Below are 15604 nucleotides of genomic sequence, written 5' to 3' on the forward strand. Positions count from 1 at the left end.
GAAATATGACTGACTGGATCCTGTGTCGATGACTTCCACTTTTGCCTGTGTTATGTCATTCCCCCTCCTCTTCTTCCTTACTCCATCCATCACCCTCTTCTCCCCCCTCCCCTGCAGTTCACATGCCCTCCCCTCCGGGTGCCACTCCCCATCCCCGGCCGAAGAAGTGTTCCCCCGCTCCTTCAGTGCCTGCTGGTAAATGTAAATTTTGTGAGACTAGGGCCTCCTGTCGCTTAGACCGTTCACTGGGTGCAAGTCTTTAGATTTGACGCCGCTTCGGCGACTTGCACGTTGATGGAGAGGAAATGACGACGATTAGGACAACGCAGCGGAGAAAATCTCCGACCCAGCTGGGAATCAAACCCGGGCCCTTAGTCTAACCTCTTATCTATGAATGTCACCCCGTCTTTGTTGATGACAGATGGTGATGCAGCGGCATTTTCAGCTCCAGCCTATTTGCCTCCCATTTGGATACCCACTCCATGCTTATTCAATGGATCTGTAATCGGTCCTACTGTCAACTCCCAGAGTTGCAATACGTTTTTGCCCTTTACTCAGATGCTTGTGTTGTTCTCCAGGAAAGTCATGTTACTGATGCTCACTCACCGACCCTTTGTGCTTTCTGTCAAAATCAGTTCAGTTCTTTGAGGGCTTCTGGTGGTGTTTGCACGTTGGTCCGCATGGATATATATGGATCCCACGTCATACAACACTGGAAGTAATTGCCATCCAGGTCCAGTGTGACTCTGCAGTCACGGTTTGCAATCTCTAACCCCCTCCTGACAAGCTATTTACATCTGCTGCCGTAATTGATTTCCTTCAGCAACTGCCCTCTTGCTTCCTCCTCCTTGGGGATTTTAATGGCCATCACCCTTTGTGGGGTAATGCTTCCTCGTCTAGCCGGGCCTCCTCATTGACAAATTTCTTGTGGACCACGACCCCTGTCGTCTTAATGATGATTTCCCAACTCATTTTAGTGTCGCATATTGCCCTTTCTCTGCCATTGATGTCTCGCTCTCTTCCCGTCCCCTTCTTCCTTTCTTACACTGGTCACCATACAATGACCTTTGTTATAGTGACCACTTCGCATTAATTCTCTCATTCCTTATTGCCTCATGGTGACCAGGTTATCCTGCTGATTTTTCCATCATGATTTGTAGCTCCAAGGTTGCGTTTATACCTTCTTTGTCAGGTTGTATTGATGAAGTCATCCATTATGTCTGACAACATAATCTGCACTGCCAGCATTGCCATTCCTCACCTGTCAGGCTCCGTTCACCATCGGTCAGTTCTGTGGTGAAGCAGGTCCGTTGCCATCACTATCCATAATTGTCTTCGCACCTAGCAACATCTTCAGCAACACCTTTAAACGTCCTTGTGCCAAAGCCCATTTCTTAAACAAACAGAGCAAGCGGGTGTATTGGGAACACTTTGTCTCCTCTAGGTTTTTTTGTTCCTTTCATCACTAGTGTGGGCTGCACCCCGCACCTTCCAAGGTTGTCGTCGGTAGTCTTACATTCCGGGCCTTCCCCTTCCAGGTGGTCTTTATACAGATCCATCGGTTCTTGCAGAACACTTTGTGACCCCTTTTACGAAAGTGTCAGCCTCAGCGTCCTAACCAGCTGCCTTCCTTCTCTGGAAACAATGGCGGGCTGAAGCTTGCCACTTATGTTTTACCACGTGTCAGGCGGAACCCTACAGTGAGCCTTTTACTGACTGGGAACTTCTAGTGTCTCTCTTCTTCCCATGATTAAGCTCCTGGCCCTGATTTCATGCATAACCAATTGCTTCAACACCTCTTCCCTTCACAATGACAATATCTCCTCCAGGTGTGTAATCATATTTGGTGCCAAGGCATTTTTCCCCCCTCAGTGGAGAGACAATAATGTGGTTCCTGTCCTTAAGCATGTCAAGGATCAGTTATCCCTTGATAGTTACCAGCCAGTCAGCCTGACCAGTGTCCCCTGCAATTTGCTAGAATAAATGGTGGCTCATCGTCTTGTTTGAGTCCTTGAATCTCGGCACCTTTTATCTACTTCCCAGTGTGGCCTTTCAGAGGTACCGTCTCCAATCAATAGTTTGCTTTGACTTGAAACTGCAGTTCGGCAGGCCTTTTCTTATGATGCCACCTTGTCACAGTTTCCTTCAATCTTCTATCTAAGGCCTATGACACAGCTTGTTGCCATCACATCCTCCTTAAGGTCCACGAATGTGGTCTTCGGGGCCCCTCCTGATTTTTATTCTCCAGTTCCTGTCCCACCATTCGTTCAGAGTCCGGGTTAGCACTGTTCTATGCTCTCAGCAGATGCAGGAGCATGGCATTCCACACAGCTCTGTGTTAAGTGTCCTTTTTCTCATCTTTACTAATGGACTCATGGCCTCCGCTGGATCATTGGTCACCCCTGCTTTGTATGTGCGTTATTTCTGTATTTGGGCTAGCTCTTACTTGGTGGCCCCTGGCGAATGACAGCTCCAGGGTACCGTCTGGCATGCTTCCACGTGGACATACTTGCCCATTTCCCAATTCTCCCCCTGTTGTCCTGTTATGGTCCGTCTCGAGGTCCATCACCCGAGTGTGGTACCCCAGTTCGTTTCTTGGGTCTTCTTTTTGACAACAGTCTTACTTGGTTTCCCCATATCCATTATCTGAAGGTCGGTTATCATAAACTTAATGTCCTTCGTTTCTTTGTCCACACATCTTGGGGCACAGATCGTTCAGCCATACTCCACCTTTACTTGTTCTGTCTAGTGTGGACTATGCGTGTCAAGTTTATGGATCAGTGCTCCTTCCACACCGCTCCTCTCGAACCCAGTTCACTAATGTGGTATTCGTTTAGCTGCTGGTTCCTTTCCCACTATCCCTGTGATAGTCTTCTCGTTGGCACTGGGACCCCACCCCTTTCTGTTCAGTGGTCCCAGCTCATAGTTAGATATATCGTCATAATCTGCCCTTCTCCTGCTCACCCATCCTGTTCTATTCTTTCTGTGGCTTCGAGCTGTTGCCCGCCCACTGCCTATCCTTGGCTGGGTTTACCGGTTGGGCTCTGCCTCACTACTCAACGCGTTGACTTCCATCTCCTCTTCTTGTGATCTTCCCCACATTCTCTCCTGACCCCCTCCCTGGTTAGTTCCTCGGCCCTAGGTTTGGATGGATCTCTCCCGGGCTCCAAAAGCCTCCATTGCTCCAATAGGCCTTTACAAATGTCTGCTTGTGTCTGTGTATGTGCGGATGGATATGTGTGTGTGTGTGCGCGAGTGTATACCTATCCTCTTTTCCCCCCTAAGGTAAGTCTTTCCGCTCCCGGGATTGGAATGACTCCTTACCCTCTCCCTTAAAACCCACATCCTTTCGTCTTTCTCTCTCCTTCCCTCTTTTCTGATGAAGCAACCGTTTGTTGCGAAAGCTTGAATTTCGTGTGTATGTTTGTGTGTCTCCAGCACTTTCATTTGGTAAGTCACATCATCTTTATTTTTCCTACGTGGAATATAATCACACACACACACACACACACACACACACACACACACACACCCATCCGCACATACACAGACACAAGCAGACATATGTAAAGGCAAAGAGTTTGGGCAGAGACGTCAGTCGAGGCAGAAGTACAGAGGCAAAGATGTTTGTGTATGACAGGTGAAGTATGAGCGGCAGCAACTTGAAATTAATGGAGGTTGAGGCCTGGTGGGTAACGAGAAGAGAGGGTATACTGAAGGGCAAGTTCCCATCTCCGGAGTTCTGACAGGTTGGTGTTAGTGGGAAGTATCCAGATAACCCGGACGGTGTAACACTGTGCCAAGATGTGCTGGCCGTGCACCAAGGCATATTTAGCCACAGGGTGATCCTCATTACCAACAAACACTGTCTGCCTGTGTCCATTCACGCGAATGGACAGTTTGTTGCTGGTCATTCCCACATAGAAAGCTTCACAGTGTAGGCAGGTCAGTTGGTAAATCAAATGGGTGCTTTCACACGTGGCTCTGCCTTTGATCGTATACACCTTCCAGGTTACAGGACTGGAGTAGGTGGTGGTGGGAGGGTGCATGGGACAGGTTTTACACCGGGGGCGGTTACAAGGGTAGGAGCCAGAGGGTAGGGAAGGTGGTTTGGGGATTTCACAGGGATGAACCAAGTGGTTACGAAGGTTAGGTGGACAGCGGAAAGACATCTTGGTGGAGTGGGGAGGATTTCATGAAGGATGAATCTCATTTAAGTCAGGATTTGAGGAAGTCTTATCCCTGCTGGAGAGCCACGTTCGGAGTCTGATCCAGTCCCGGAAAGTGGGGCACTTTTGGGGTTCTTCTGTGGGAGGTTCTGGGTTTGAGGGGATGAGGAAGTGGCTCTGGTAATTTGCTTCTGTACCAGGTCGGGAGGGTAGTTGGAGGATGCGAAAGCTGTTTTCAGGTTGTTGGTGTAATGGTTCAGAGATTCCGGACTGGAGCAGATTCGTTTGCCATGAAGACCTAGGCTGTAGGGAAGGGACCGTTTGATGTGGAATGGGTGGCAGCTGTCATAATGGAGGTACTGTTGCTTGTTGGTGGGTTTGATGTGGACGGACGTGTGAAGCTGGCCATTGGACGGATGGAGATCAACGTCAAGGAAAGTGGCATGTGATTTGGAGTAGGACCAGGTGAATCTGGTGGAACCAAAGGAGTTGAGGTTGGAGAGGAAATTCTGGAGTTCTTCTTCACTGTGAGTCCAGATCATGAAGATGTCATCAATAAATCTGTACCAAACTTTGGGTTGGCAGGCCTGGGTAACCAAGAAGGCTTCCTCTAAGCGACCCATAAATAGGTTGGTGTACGAGGGATCCATCCTGGTAACCATGGCTGTTCCCTTTAATTGTTGGTATGTCTGGCCTTCGAAAGTGAAGAAGTTGTGAGTCAGGATGAAGCTGGCTAAGGTAATGAGGAAAGATATTTTAGGTAGGGTGGCAGGTGATCGGTGTGAAAGGAAGTGCTCCATCACAGCGAGGCCCTGGACCTGCGGAATATTTGTGTATAAGGAAGTGGCATCAATGGTTAAAAGGATGGTTTCCGGGGGTAACTGATTGGCTAAGGATTCCAGGAGTTCGAGAAAGTGGTTGGTGTCTTTGATGAAGGATGGGAGACTGCATGTAATGGGTAGAAGGTGTTGATCTACGTAGGCAGAAATACGTTCTGTGGGGACTTGGTAACCAGCTACAATGGGGCGGCCGGGATGATTGGGTTTGTGAATTTTAGGAAGAAGGTAGGGGTCAGGAGGTTGATGGAGTCAGGTGAAAGATTTTGTAGGGGGCCTAAGGTTCTGAGGATTCCTTGAAGCTCCGCCTGGACATCAAGAATGGGATTACCTTGGCAAACTTTGTATGTAGTGTTGTTTGAAAGCTGACGCAGTCCCTCAGCCACATACTCCCAACGATCAAGTACCACGGTCGTGGAACCCTTGTCCGCCGGATGAATGACGATGGATCGGTCAGCCTTCAGATCCCGGATAGCCTGGGCTTCAGCAGTGGTGATGTTGGGAGTAGGATTAAGGTTTTTTAAGAAGGATTGAGAGACAAGGGTGGAAGTGAGAAATTCCTGGAAGGTTTGGAGAGGGTGATTTTGAGGAAGAGGAGGTGGGTCTCGCTGTGACGGAGGACAGAACTGTTCCAGGCAGGGTTCAATTTGGATAGTGTCTTGGGGAGTTGGATCATTAGGAGCAGGATTAGGATCATTTTTCTTCGTGGCAAACTGATATTTCCAGCAGAGAGTACGAGTGTAGGACAGTAAATCTTTGATGAGGGCTGTTTGGTTGAATCTGGGAGTAGGGCTGAAGGGGAGGCCTTTGGATAGGACAGAGGTTTTGGATTGGGAGAGAGGTTTGGAGGAAAGGTTAACTACTGAATTAGGGTGTTGTGGTTCCAGATTGTATTGATTAGAATTTTGAGGTTTGGGGGGGGGAATGGAGCTGGAAGTGGGAGATTGAGTGTATGTTTGTATGTCTATCGACATGCCAGCGCTTTCGTTTGGTAAGTCACATCATCTTTGTTTTTAGATATATTTTTCCCACGTGGAATGAATTTGGTATTTGTTATCAGATAGTAATCTTAATTAACAAATATCAAATTCCAAATTCTTAGCTGTTTATACTGAAGAGAACTTGGATTGGAGGTCCATATTACTTTTCTTCTTAATTATATAATCTCAGCAACATTTTTGATTCCTGTAATATCAGATTTTGCAGATGAAAATGTCAGAAAGTTAACTTATTTTTCCCATTTTTCTCCCCTAATGTTTTATGGCATGATATTAATGTGTAACTGGTCACGGAAAACAAAAGTGTGTATTGCATGTAAGTGCAGAACGTAATGTAGAAAGGTTTTTAAAGAATGGGCGTACTGACAGTATCCACACATTTTATTTACCACTTTATGAAGTTTGTTATCAACGATCAATCCCATACTGAAAACAAGAAACTAGAAGGTCAAGTGATTTATGTCATCCACCACGAAGCCTTAGTGTGGCACAAAAAGGAGTGTGATACCCACCCTTAAAAATCATTTATGACTTACCCAGAATGATGGATTAGCGTAAGACTGTTGTGTAAACAATCAGCATGTCGTCATATTTTTAACTGAAGAAGTGTACCACAGTTATAACACTGACTTGCTCCACATCATAGGAAGTGATCACAACTGTGATCCAAAGAACATGGAAATAAGTGTGGCAACTCAAGATATGGTGCCAGATTTATGGTATCATAGTGTGTTTAAGAAATACTGACTATATCCTCTTAGTTAGCAAGGATAGTAAGTAAATAAAAATTGATATATTGGTAATGTCAAATTGCTAAGACTGGCAGTGGAGACCGGTGTGTGTTGTACATGAACTGCACCTATGTATCTGTTGCACCCAGTTTCCAAGAGACGACTTCAGAGTCACACCCATTTAGTATAAAGAAAATAAATGCAAAATTTTTGTGTGGCATGTAGTGTGGAGTGGTGTCCCCCCCCCCAGTCGAGTACAGATCTAATACAGTTAGTAAAATGTAACTGCCTATAATATTGAATTCTTGGTGATTGGTGTCTAATATTCAGTAATAGTAGTGTGTGTACTTCTGGAAATGTGAACAGGGAGGAGGAAGTTAAAAATGTAACTCCACAAAAAGCTCATATTCTAGGGCAATATTATACCATACTTAGCATGTTTACCACTAAACTATTATAATGTAATTTCATAAATTGTCAGGAAATTTTATTAAGTACATTTATGATTTTAGAAGTAAAACAAAAAGTAATGAGATGTAGCTCTTCTGGTTAACTGGAGAAACTGAAAGTGATAGATTACTTAAGGAGGGCACTATGGTAATTACTTGCATTAAACAAAACAAATAGGGTAATTTTAAATGTAAGGCTCTAAGGCAACTTTCACCTTGTTTATAGGATGTTCAGCTCTGGTATAGAATTTACTCATCCGAATGAGAGAGGAGAATATGAAGTGGCAGAAGGAATCTCAGCAACTGTGTTTCGTTCCATCCTTGAGTATTATAAGGGTGGGCTTATTCGTTGCCCTCCCACAGTTTCCGTACAAGAACTAAGGGAAGCTTGTGATTACCTCCTTGTTCCATTTGATGCTCAAACTGTCAAGTGTCAGAATCTACGTAAGTATTAATTGTGACAAAAATGGGTGCTAACTAAGTTGTTGGCTGTTTGTTATGTTTTTGTAAATATGTCTGTAATTGTAAATTGAGCCACTGTTCTAAAACTACAGAATATTTTTTGGTCCAAGAATAAGCAAAACTTATAGTTGTTTTGTACGCTTTGTATCTCTGTTCGCTGAGGCAAGTCTCCCTGTACAAACTTACCTGAAAATAACACTTGTGCTCATAAGGAAGCCACAAAATCCACAAAGCAATGTAGGTGCACAAAATAGTGCTGTGCCAATATTCAAACTGCGATAAAGATAAATCCTATATAAGAAAAGTGGTCTGGAGTAGCTCTTAACACGTGTAGTGTCCCTCCTCCAAAGGCATTCATGTAAGTATGGAGCTCATACTACCGAATGACAGTAAGTTCTGCATGACGGTTCCCCATTTTATACCATATGACATGAAGTGAGGTGTCGCACTGAATTCACATCAAGGGGAAGCAGGGTTCAAATGCTCATCCAACCATTCATATATAGGGAAATCCAGGATGGAATGTAACAATATTATGAAAAGGATAGTTATTACTCACCATATAGTGGGTACACTGCTTTGTAGATAGAAACAACAAAAAGACTGTCGGAAAGCGAGCTTTTGGCCAACAAGTCCTTTGTCAAAAATAGACCCACCACCACCACCACCACCACACACAAACACGCACACATGCTCACGTGTCACACTAACAAAATTCACGCACACATCATGCATGCTTGAGAATGTGTGGGGGGGGGGGGGGTGGCTTATACAAGTTTAGATTTTTATTTAAACCAAATGAAGACAAAGGCCAGGATTTTTCATTTGAAACGACACAATCAGTTTCTTTCCCTATCCTTGCCCTCTTTCCCTGTTCATGGTCTAGCTCTAATAACCTTGTTAGCTGGTTGTTAAGCCATAACCTTCCTCTTTTCCTTTTACATATTAATGGAGGAAATTCAATTTAAAGTCAGCCAAATCCATTCTATATCAAGTGTGTAATTGCTTACTTAAATATTACCTGACATTGCAGGACAGTGGTTTCCAAGATGTCAGTAGCGATCCATGTTGGTGGTGTTGGTGTTGAATCAAGGATGATATGACTTGATGAGCTGACAGAAAGTTATTAATTGTTGTCACCCACAGAACATACTTGTATAAGACATCTTAGATCTGTTGGTCAACCCTCTTGGTGCAGGCACCACCATTACATTCATTTGAAGATAGTGACATGGGAAGCCCGGGAAGAGGGCTTGCTTATCAAAAGGTCAATGAAACTACTTCAAGGAAATCACTAAATCTCCTAGTGTAATTTGCTGGGGCAACTAACTTACCTAATTTCAAAACTTGATAGTGGAGTACATCAGCTCAGGCAAATACTTTCAGTAATAAAGTATCAATAGTCAGTCTTTCCATGTCCATGGAGTGTGTGTGTGTGTGTGTGTGTGTGTGTGTGTGTGTGTGTGTGTTAGATTAGATTTACTTTCATTCCAATTGATCCGTAGTGAGGAGGTCCTCCAGGGTGTATAACATGTCAGAAAAACAGTAATACATGACAAATATTTGCAACTGAAACAAATAAGCTAATGTACCTTCCACAGGTCCCAAGTGGAATGATCATCATTTTTTCAAGTGAACACTATATGAAAGAATCATTTTACAAACACTCATTTACTAAGATTACATTAATGCACTGAATTTAAAATAAAAAAGCTTTTTTTTATTTATAAGGTAATAAACATATAATAGAACTACTACAATACTTATTTACAATGAACTCATTACTGCACTGAAATGGTGCAGAAGTTAGATTGTACACACACACACACACACACACACACACACACACACACACACACACACACACACGTAAATCAGTTGGTTCTACTGAGAAGTTCATCAATGGAGTAGAAGGAGTTGGCCACCAATAAATCCTTTGTTCTTCTCGTAAATTGAATTTCATTGGTTGTTGAGCTTTTTATGGCTGCTGGCGAGTTATTCAAAATGTGTGTTTCTGAATAATGCACACCTTTTTGTACAAGAGTAAGTGACTTTAAATCCTTGTGAAGATTATTCTTAGTTCTAGCATTGATTCCATGAATTGAGTTGTTGGTTTGAAAAAGTTATATATTTTAATGACAAATTTCATCAAGGAATAAATATATTGCAGGATGTTTTTGAGTTCACACCTCATATAAGTCGTATTGCACGTTTTTGTGCCCAGAAAATTTTAACTTGGCTTGATGAATTACCCCAAAAAATAATCTCATATGACATGGTATGAAAGTGAGCGTAGTATGCCAGCTTTTTCATTTTTATATCTCCTATGTCTGACACAATTCGCACTGCAAATAGAGATTTGTTAAGATGCTTCAGCAGTTCTGTGGTGTGCTTCTCCCAGTTGAATTTATTATTAAGCTGTAATCCCAAGAATTTAACACTGTCTATTTCCTCTATCTGCTTGTCATCGTATGTTAGGCATATACTCGTGGAACACCCCCTATAAGTTCTGAACTGCATGTAGTGTGTCCTTTCAAAGTTTAGTGACAAAGAATTGGCTAGGAACCAGTGATAAATGTCCACAAAAATTTAATTGCCGATCTTTCTAAGACTGTACTTGATTTGCTATTTATTACAATGTTTGTATCATCAGCAAACAAAACAGATTTGGCATCTGGTAATGTTACTGATGCAAGGTCATTGATATACACGAGAAAAAGTAAGTGCCCTAAGATGGAACCTTGTGGGGCCCCACATGTAATTAGTTCCCAGTTGGATGATGCCTGATAGCTTAATATATGTCTCTTTCCTAATAAAACCCTTTGTCTCCTGCCAGAGATACAATATTTGAACCATTTCCTGTTACACCATAAGATTCTAATTTACTTAAAAGGATATTGTGATTTACACAGTCAAATGCCTTTGACAGATCACAAAATATAACAGTTGCCTGCAATTTTTTGTCTTATGAATTAAGCACATTTTCACTGTAAGTGTAGATAGCTTTCTCAATATCAGAACCCTTTAGGAATCCGAACTGCGACTTCGACAGCATGTTATTTGTGATAAGATGGTTATAAAGCCTATTGTAAATTACCTTTTCTAAAATTTTTGAGAATGCAGGCAAAAGTGAAATTGGGCGGAAATTTGATGATATTTCTTTATCTTTGTTCTTAAACAGTGTCTTAACTTCAGCATATTTCAACCATTCTGGAAATATTCCATTGATAAATGACTGATTATACAGATAGCTTATTATGTTACTTAACTCAGAATCACATTCTTTAATTAACTTGGTTGATATTTCATCATCCTCACTAGATGTTTTTGATTTTAAAGATTTTATGATGGACATTACTTCTGCTGGGGTAGTGAGGGTCAAATTCATAATTATGAAACTTATTTGAAATGCCTGGTCTGAGGTATTCCATAGCAGCATCTATAGAACCTGACAACCCCGTCTTTTCAGCAACAATTATAAAATGTTTGTCAAAAAGTTCTGCAACACTATACACATCTGTCACCAATGTATCATTTACTCTTAATGCTATTTGTCCCTCTTCATGTCTGGTTCTACTGGTCTCCTCCTTCACTATATCCCATATTGTCTTTATTTTGTTATCTGATATGACTATATTTTCCTTGTAATATATTTGCTTTGATGTCCGTTTTACAGTCTTTAATATTTTGCGGTATTTCTTGTAATGTGCTATAGCATCAACATCAGAACTGTTTCAGATTGACAGATACAGTTTTCTTTTTGTTTTACAAGATACCTCTATTCCTTGAGTAATCCATGTCTTCTTCGTAGACTTTGCTCTAACCTTGGTTAGTTTTGGGGGAGCACAGTGTTCAAATAAGGTAAGCACTTTATTAGCAAAAGTGTTGTATTTTTCATTCATGCCATAAGCACTGTAAACATCACTCCATTGAATGTCTCTGAGGAGTGTCCTAAACTAATCAATTTTTGGCTTATTTATTACCCTCTTAAGCTCATATTTAACAGATTTTTATATCCTGTTCAGTATTAACATTTAACAGCAGGAACTGCATGTCATGGTCTGAGTGGCCATTGACTATTTGTTTTGTAATTTTATTTTTATTATTGACTATTGGTTTTGTAATTATATTTTTATTTTTTATTTATTTATTTATTTTTCATTGGACTTTTCTATAAAGATATTATCAATGGCTGTTTGTAAGCAATTGGCTACCCTAGTGGGGAACTTTACAGTGGGAATTAAGTTGAATGATAGTGTTACTAACTCAAATAAGTTCTTATTGGGAGAGTCTTTAAGGAAATCTACATTGAAGTCACCAGCAACCACTATTTCTTTGTTTTTGGTTGTTAAATGGGCCAGTGCAATTTCAAGGTGGTTTATGAACAGACTAAAGTTACCTACAGGTGCTCAATATACACTTCGGATTTTTTGTGAAATTCTACTTGTGTTGCACATGCTTCCATATGCTGTTCTAGGCAAAATTTATGACTGTCTATGTTCTTAAATTTATGACAGTTCCTGATGAATGTGGCAGCTCCTCCTTTCTCTGTTTCTGCTCTACAAAAGTGAGATGCTAACCTAAACCCTGTAACACTTAAAAGTTCTATACCAGTGGTCACATGATGTTCAGAGAGGCAGATTATGTCAGCTGGGTTTGAAGACTCTAATTCATCTGTGCAGATAATTAATTCATTAATTTTGTTTCTCAGTCTTCAAATATTTTGATGCAGTAAAGATAGCTGACATTTCACATTGAGTGAGTTAAAATTGGGTAGAGTTGAAATACCTGCTGACTGTTCACAATTCTTAACCAATAGCTGTTTATGCTGATGTAATAAGCTAGAATTATGTTTTTTGGTTTCTTTCTCAAACTGAAGGTTTCTCTCTGTCCTAACCTCTCTTAAAATTTGGTTTCTTTCTGTCCTCCCTACCCTAAAAAAGGGTCTTTCCTGAACCCTATAACCACTGGTATTTTATCACACGACAGTGCCTCCCCCCTTTAACTTTCCTGCTATTTTCCCTGCCAGTTTACCCTTCCCTTTCCTGTTGAGGTGAAGGCCATGCCTAGTATAATCCCACCTATTGAGAGAATCAACAGGAACCACACCAATGTGTGACCCTGCACCCGACATAAGCAGCTGTTCCAACTCCAAATTAACTCCCTTGACTGAAGAGTTCAAATGAGTCTCTACTGTAACCAGGATCTCTGTCAATACTGTTACCTGACCCACCCACTATAACCACGGTGTCTTCCTCAGTGAAATCTTCGCAAAGTGATCCTAAATCCTCCTCCACCTGCTCCAGACAAGCACTAGGTTTAAAAAAAAATTGGTGACCTGGTATTCTGATCCTAGTTCATCCCTCAAAAGTTGTCCAACACCTCTTCCCTGGGAACTACATAACAACACTTTCTTTCTCTGTACTGAGTTCGCTGCAGTCTTACTTTACAATTTGCTGCTGAAAGTTTGTTGTGCCCCGTCTACACCTACAGCTGCTTGAGGCTCACCAGCTTCTAACTGAAGCAACAGGTCAAATCTATTTTTCACATTCACCACAAAGCTATCGGACAAAGTTCTAGGCCTGTTCCTCCTGTTGCCTGTTGTCACTTCCCGTCTCTCTTTACACTTCTCCCTCCTTAAGCTGTCAAGATCTCCCCTGGCCTTGTCTAACTCAGCCTGAGGGGTGACAGTTTTCCCCTCCTGTTCTAGTATCTTCCTATCTCTACTACATATCCTACAAAACCACTGATGAGACTCATTTACTTCCCCTATTCCCACGCCACTACAGTCACCCACATGGAAAAAACTACAGCACCGATCACACCAAAGCCCCGACATAACAATTCTACGGCAAGTCGAGCACTTTTCACTCAAGATGAACATAATAGTTTATTAAGAGTAAGTCAGTTAAATTACAGATAAACATGAAAATGCGATTCCACAAATTTGGCCTACATGCAAAATAGTTTATTAAGAGTAAGTCAGTTAAATTACAGATAAACATGAAAATGCGATTCCACAAATTTGGCCTACATGCAACATTATGTAAGCAAAAACAACAGTTCAAAATTCTGAAACAACAACTTAAATTTTATGCTACTTGGAAATGTGAGTTAAATAATGAAGAGGTATGCTACAGTTAAATTTCTGGAGAGAGCAAAGGACAATTAAACGAAATTCTATAGATTTGCTGCAGCAAAACATAAACAGAAAATACGACTGTAACCCAACTGTATGATCTTTTCGCGTTTTCTGCTATATTACGTAAAGAAAAGTGAAACCTTTAATGGTACGCTTAAAAAGCACACTAATACACCTATTTACCATGTAATCAGTACTAAACTAAATGTTTTTGTAATCTAAAATATCTTAGCTTTATGAGAACACCTAAACTCTTGCTAATCACCTGGCTGTTGCACAGCCTGGCTGTACTTTTGCTAGAAAAAGAGCTGTTGCATGAGAGATCGCATGAATGCTGTTTTCTGTTGTGTGTTTCTGTTTTCCATGCATCAATGTGCTTTTGATAAAAACATAAGAGTAATGAAGTATGTATAATCAATTTATGAAATATCAAATGTAAAATTAACAAGAAATACAACATTTTCTTGTACATATATGCAGTCAGATAAACAGTGTCACCTAAAGGATACAATCAATAGTGGCGAGTGCATGGCATCTAATTTCTTGCTTCCTTCCCTTTTTAAGTGCAGATAAAGGAAGATTTCTTATATGCATTGTTCATTGTTAATTATGTGGTGTTCCTTATAACTCTAAAAAGTTCTAAATATTTCAGTCTTTTGTGCGTGACATACAGTGTATTAGGAACTGGAAGTATACTTAATGTGGTACAAAATCTAAATCCGTTTTGGATGTTATGTTTTCTAAAAACTCCAGCCAGTTTGAAAGATACTCTCTTGTTAATTGGCAAAAATACAGCAGTCAACCCACCCAGAACCATCTCCTAGCTGTGAGGTACAAAGCCACTATTTCACATGTGTGTGTGCTCACCAGACATCACAGGATGTAGCAGCATCCTCAAAATGTGGAAAAATCTCCCTTGGACTGATACAAAACAAAACACTTCTGTAGATATCAGTGGCAGGATACAAGTTCATTGAAACAACTTAAGGTGGGATTACGTGTGCTGTGCCAATGTAATCTCGTCTGAGATTCTTTGTTTATGGTAAAGACCTAACACTTTAAGCCTACATATGCATTATATCCCTGCCAGTGCATCTACATAGTTGTTTCCCCTTCTCTACTTTCCTCCCCCTGCCCCCACCCCCCATCCACCTACATAGCCTCCCAGTGATGCACAAAGTAGCTCACTATCCTGTCACTTCCCTGCACACCCCTACAGGCAGCACTAACGTTTTCCTCACCCATACATTGCTGTCCCTTCATCTTTCCTTGTCACGCCTCTGTACCCCTTCGTCCGATAGCTAATAATATCTTGCATTCTTTTTCATTGCGCCTATCTGCAACTCAGTGCCTCCTCTTTGTAGTAAGTAGCAATCTAATCTTTTCATTTTGCTGTTACTCCGTGACATGTTTTCCATTGTTCGATTTTGCCAAGTGGCTTTTCTTCCATTCCACAACTCAGTGCTGTTGCCCTTCTTTACTATTTTGTGTCACATACATACTCACATACTCAGTCTCCATGCTTTTCTATTTGTGCAGTGTTGCTTTCCTCATGAAATCCCCCCCCCCCCTCCTCCCTCTCCCCCCGATAGTCTGTCCATCAAATTACCTGTCTCAAACTTCTGTCAGTCCATAGCCCTCGCAAACTTAGACCTGGAAAACCTTATAAATTAGGCCAGGAGGCTTCCTTACACTACATCTTCTCTATTCATGAAATTATCTTACTCTGCAAACCCAGATTCCTGCATCTCATAGATTGAGACCCTAGACCTCCAGAAAAATAGGACAGCATGCACAGTGCCACTCCAAAACACTTT

General features: G+C 41.5%; 1 protein-coding gene across 4 annotated transcripts in view; it reads left to right on the forward strand.

Annotated features, from left to right (window-relative positions):
• Positions 1–15604, forward strand: part of LOC126260220 (BTB/POZ domain-containing protein 10) — a 143309-nt gene that overhangs the window by 90984 nt on the left and 36721 nt on the right. For all 4 annotated transcript variants that reach the window (XM_049957520.1, XM_049957523.1, XM_049957522.1 and 1 more), the window contains one exon: positions 7410–7627. In XM_049957520.1, the coding sequence (XP_049813477.1) occupies positions 7410–7627 (218 nt within the window). The remainder of the gene's footprint in view (positions 1–7409; positions 7628–15604) is intronic.

Source organism: Schistocerca nitens, chromosome 5 (assembly GCF_023898315.1).
Source record: "Schistocerca nitens isolate TAMUIC-IGC-003100 chromosome 5, iqSchNite1.1, whole genome shotgun sequence".
In the NCBI taxonomy this organism is placed as follows: domain Eukaryota; kingdom Metazoa; phylum Arthropoda; class Insecta; order Orthoptera; family Acrididae; genus Schistocerca; species Schistocerca nitens.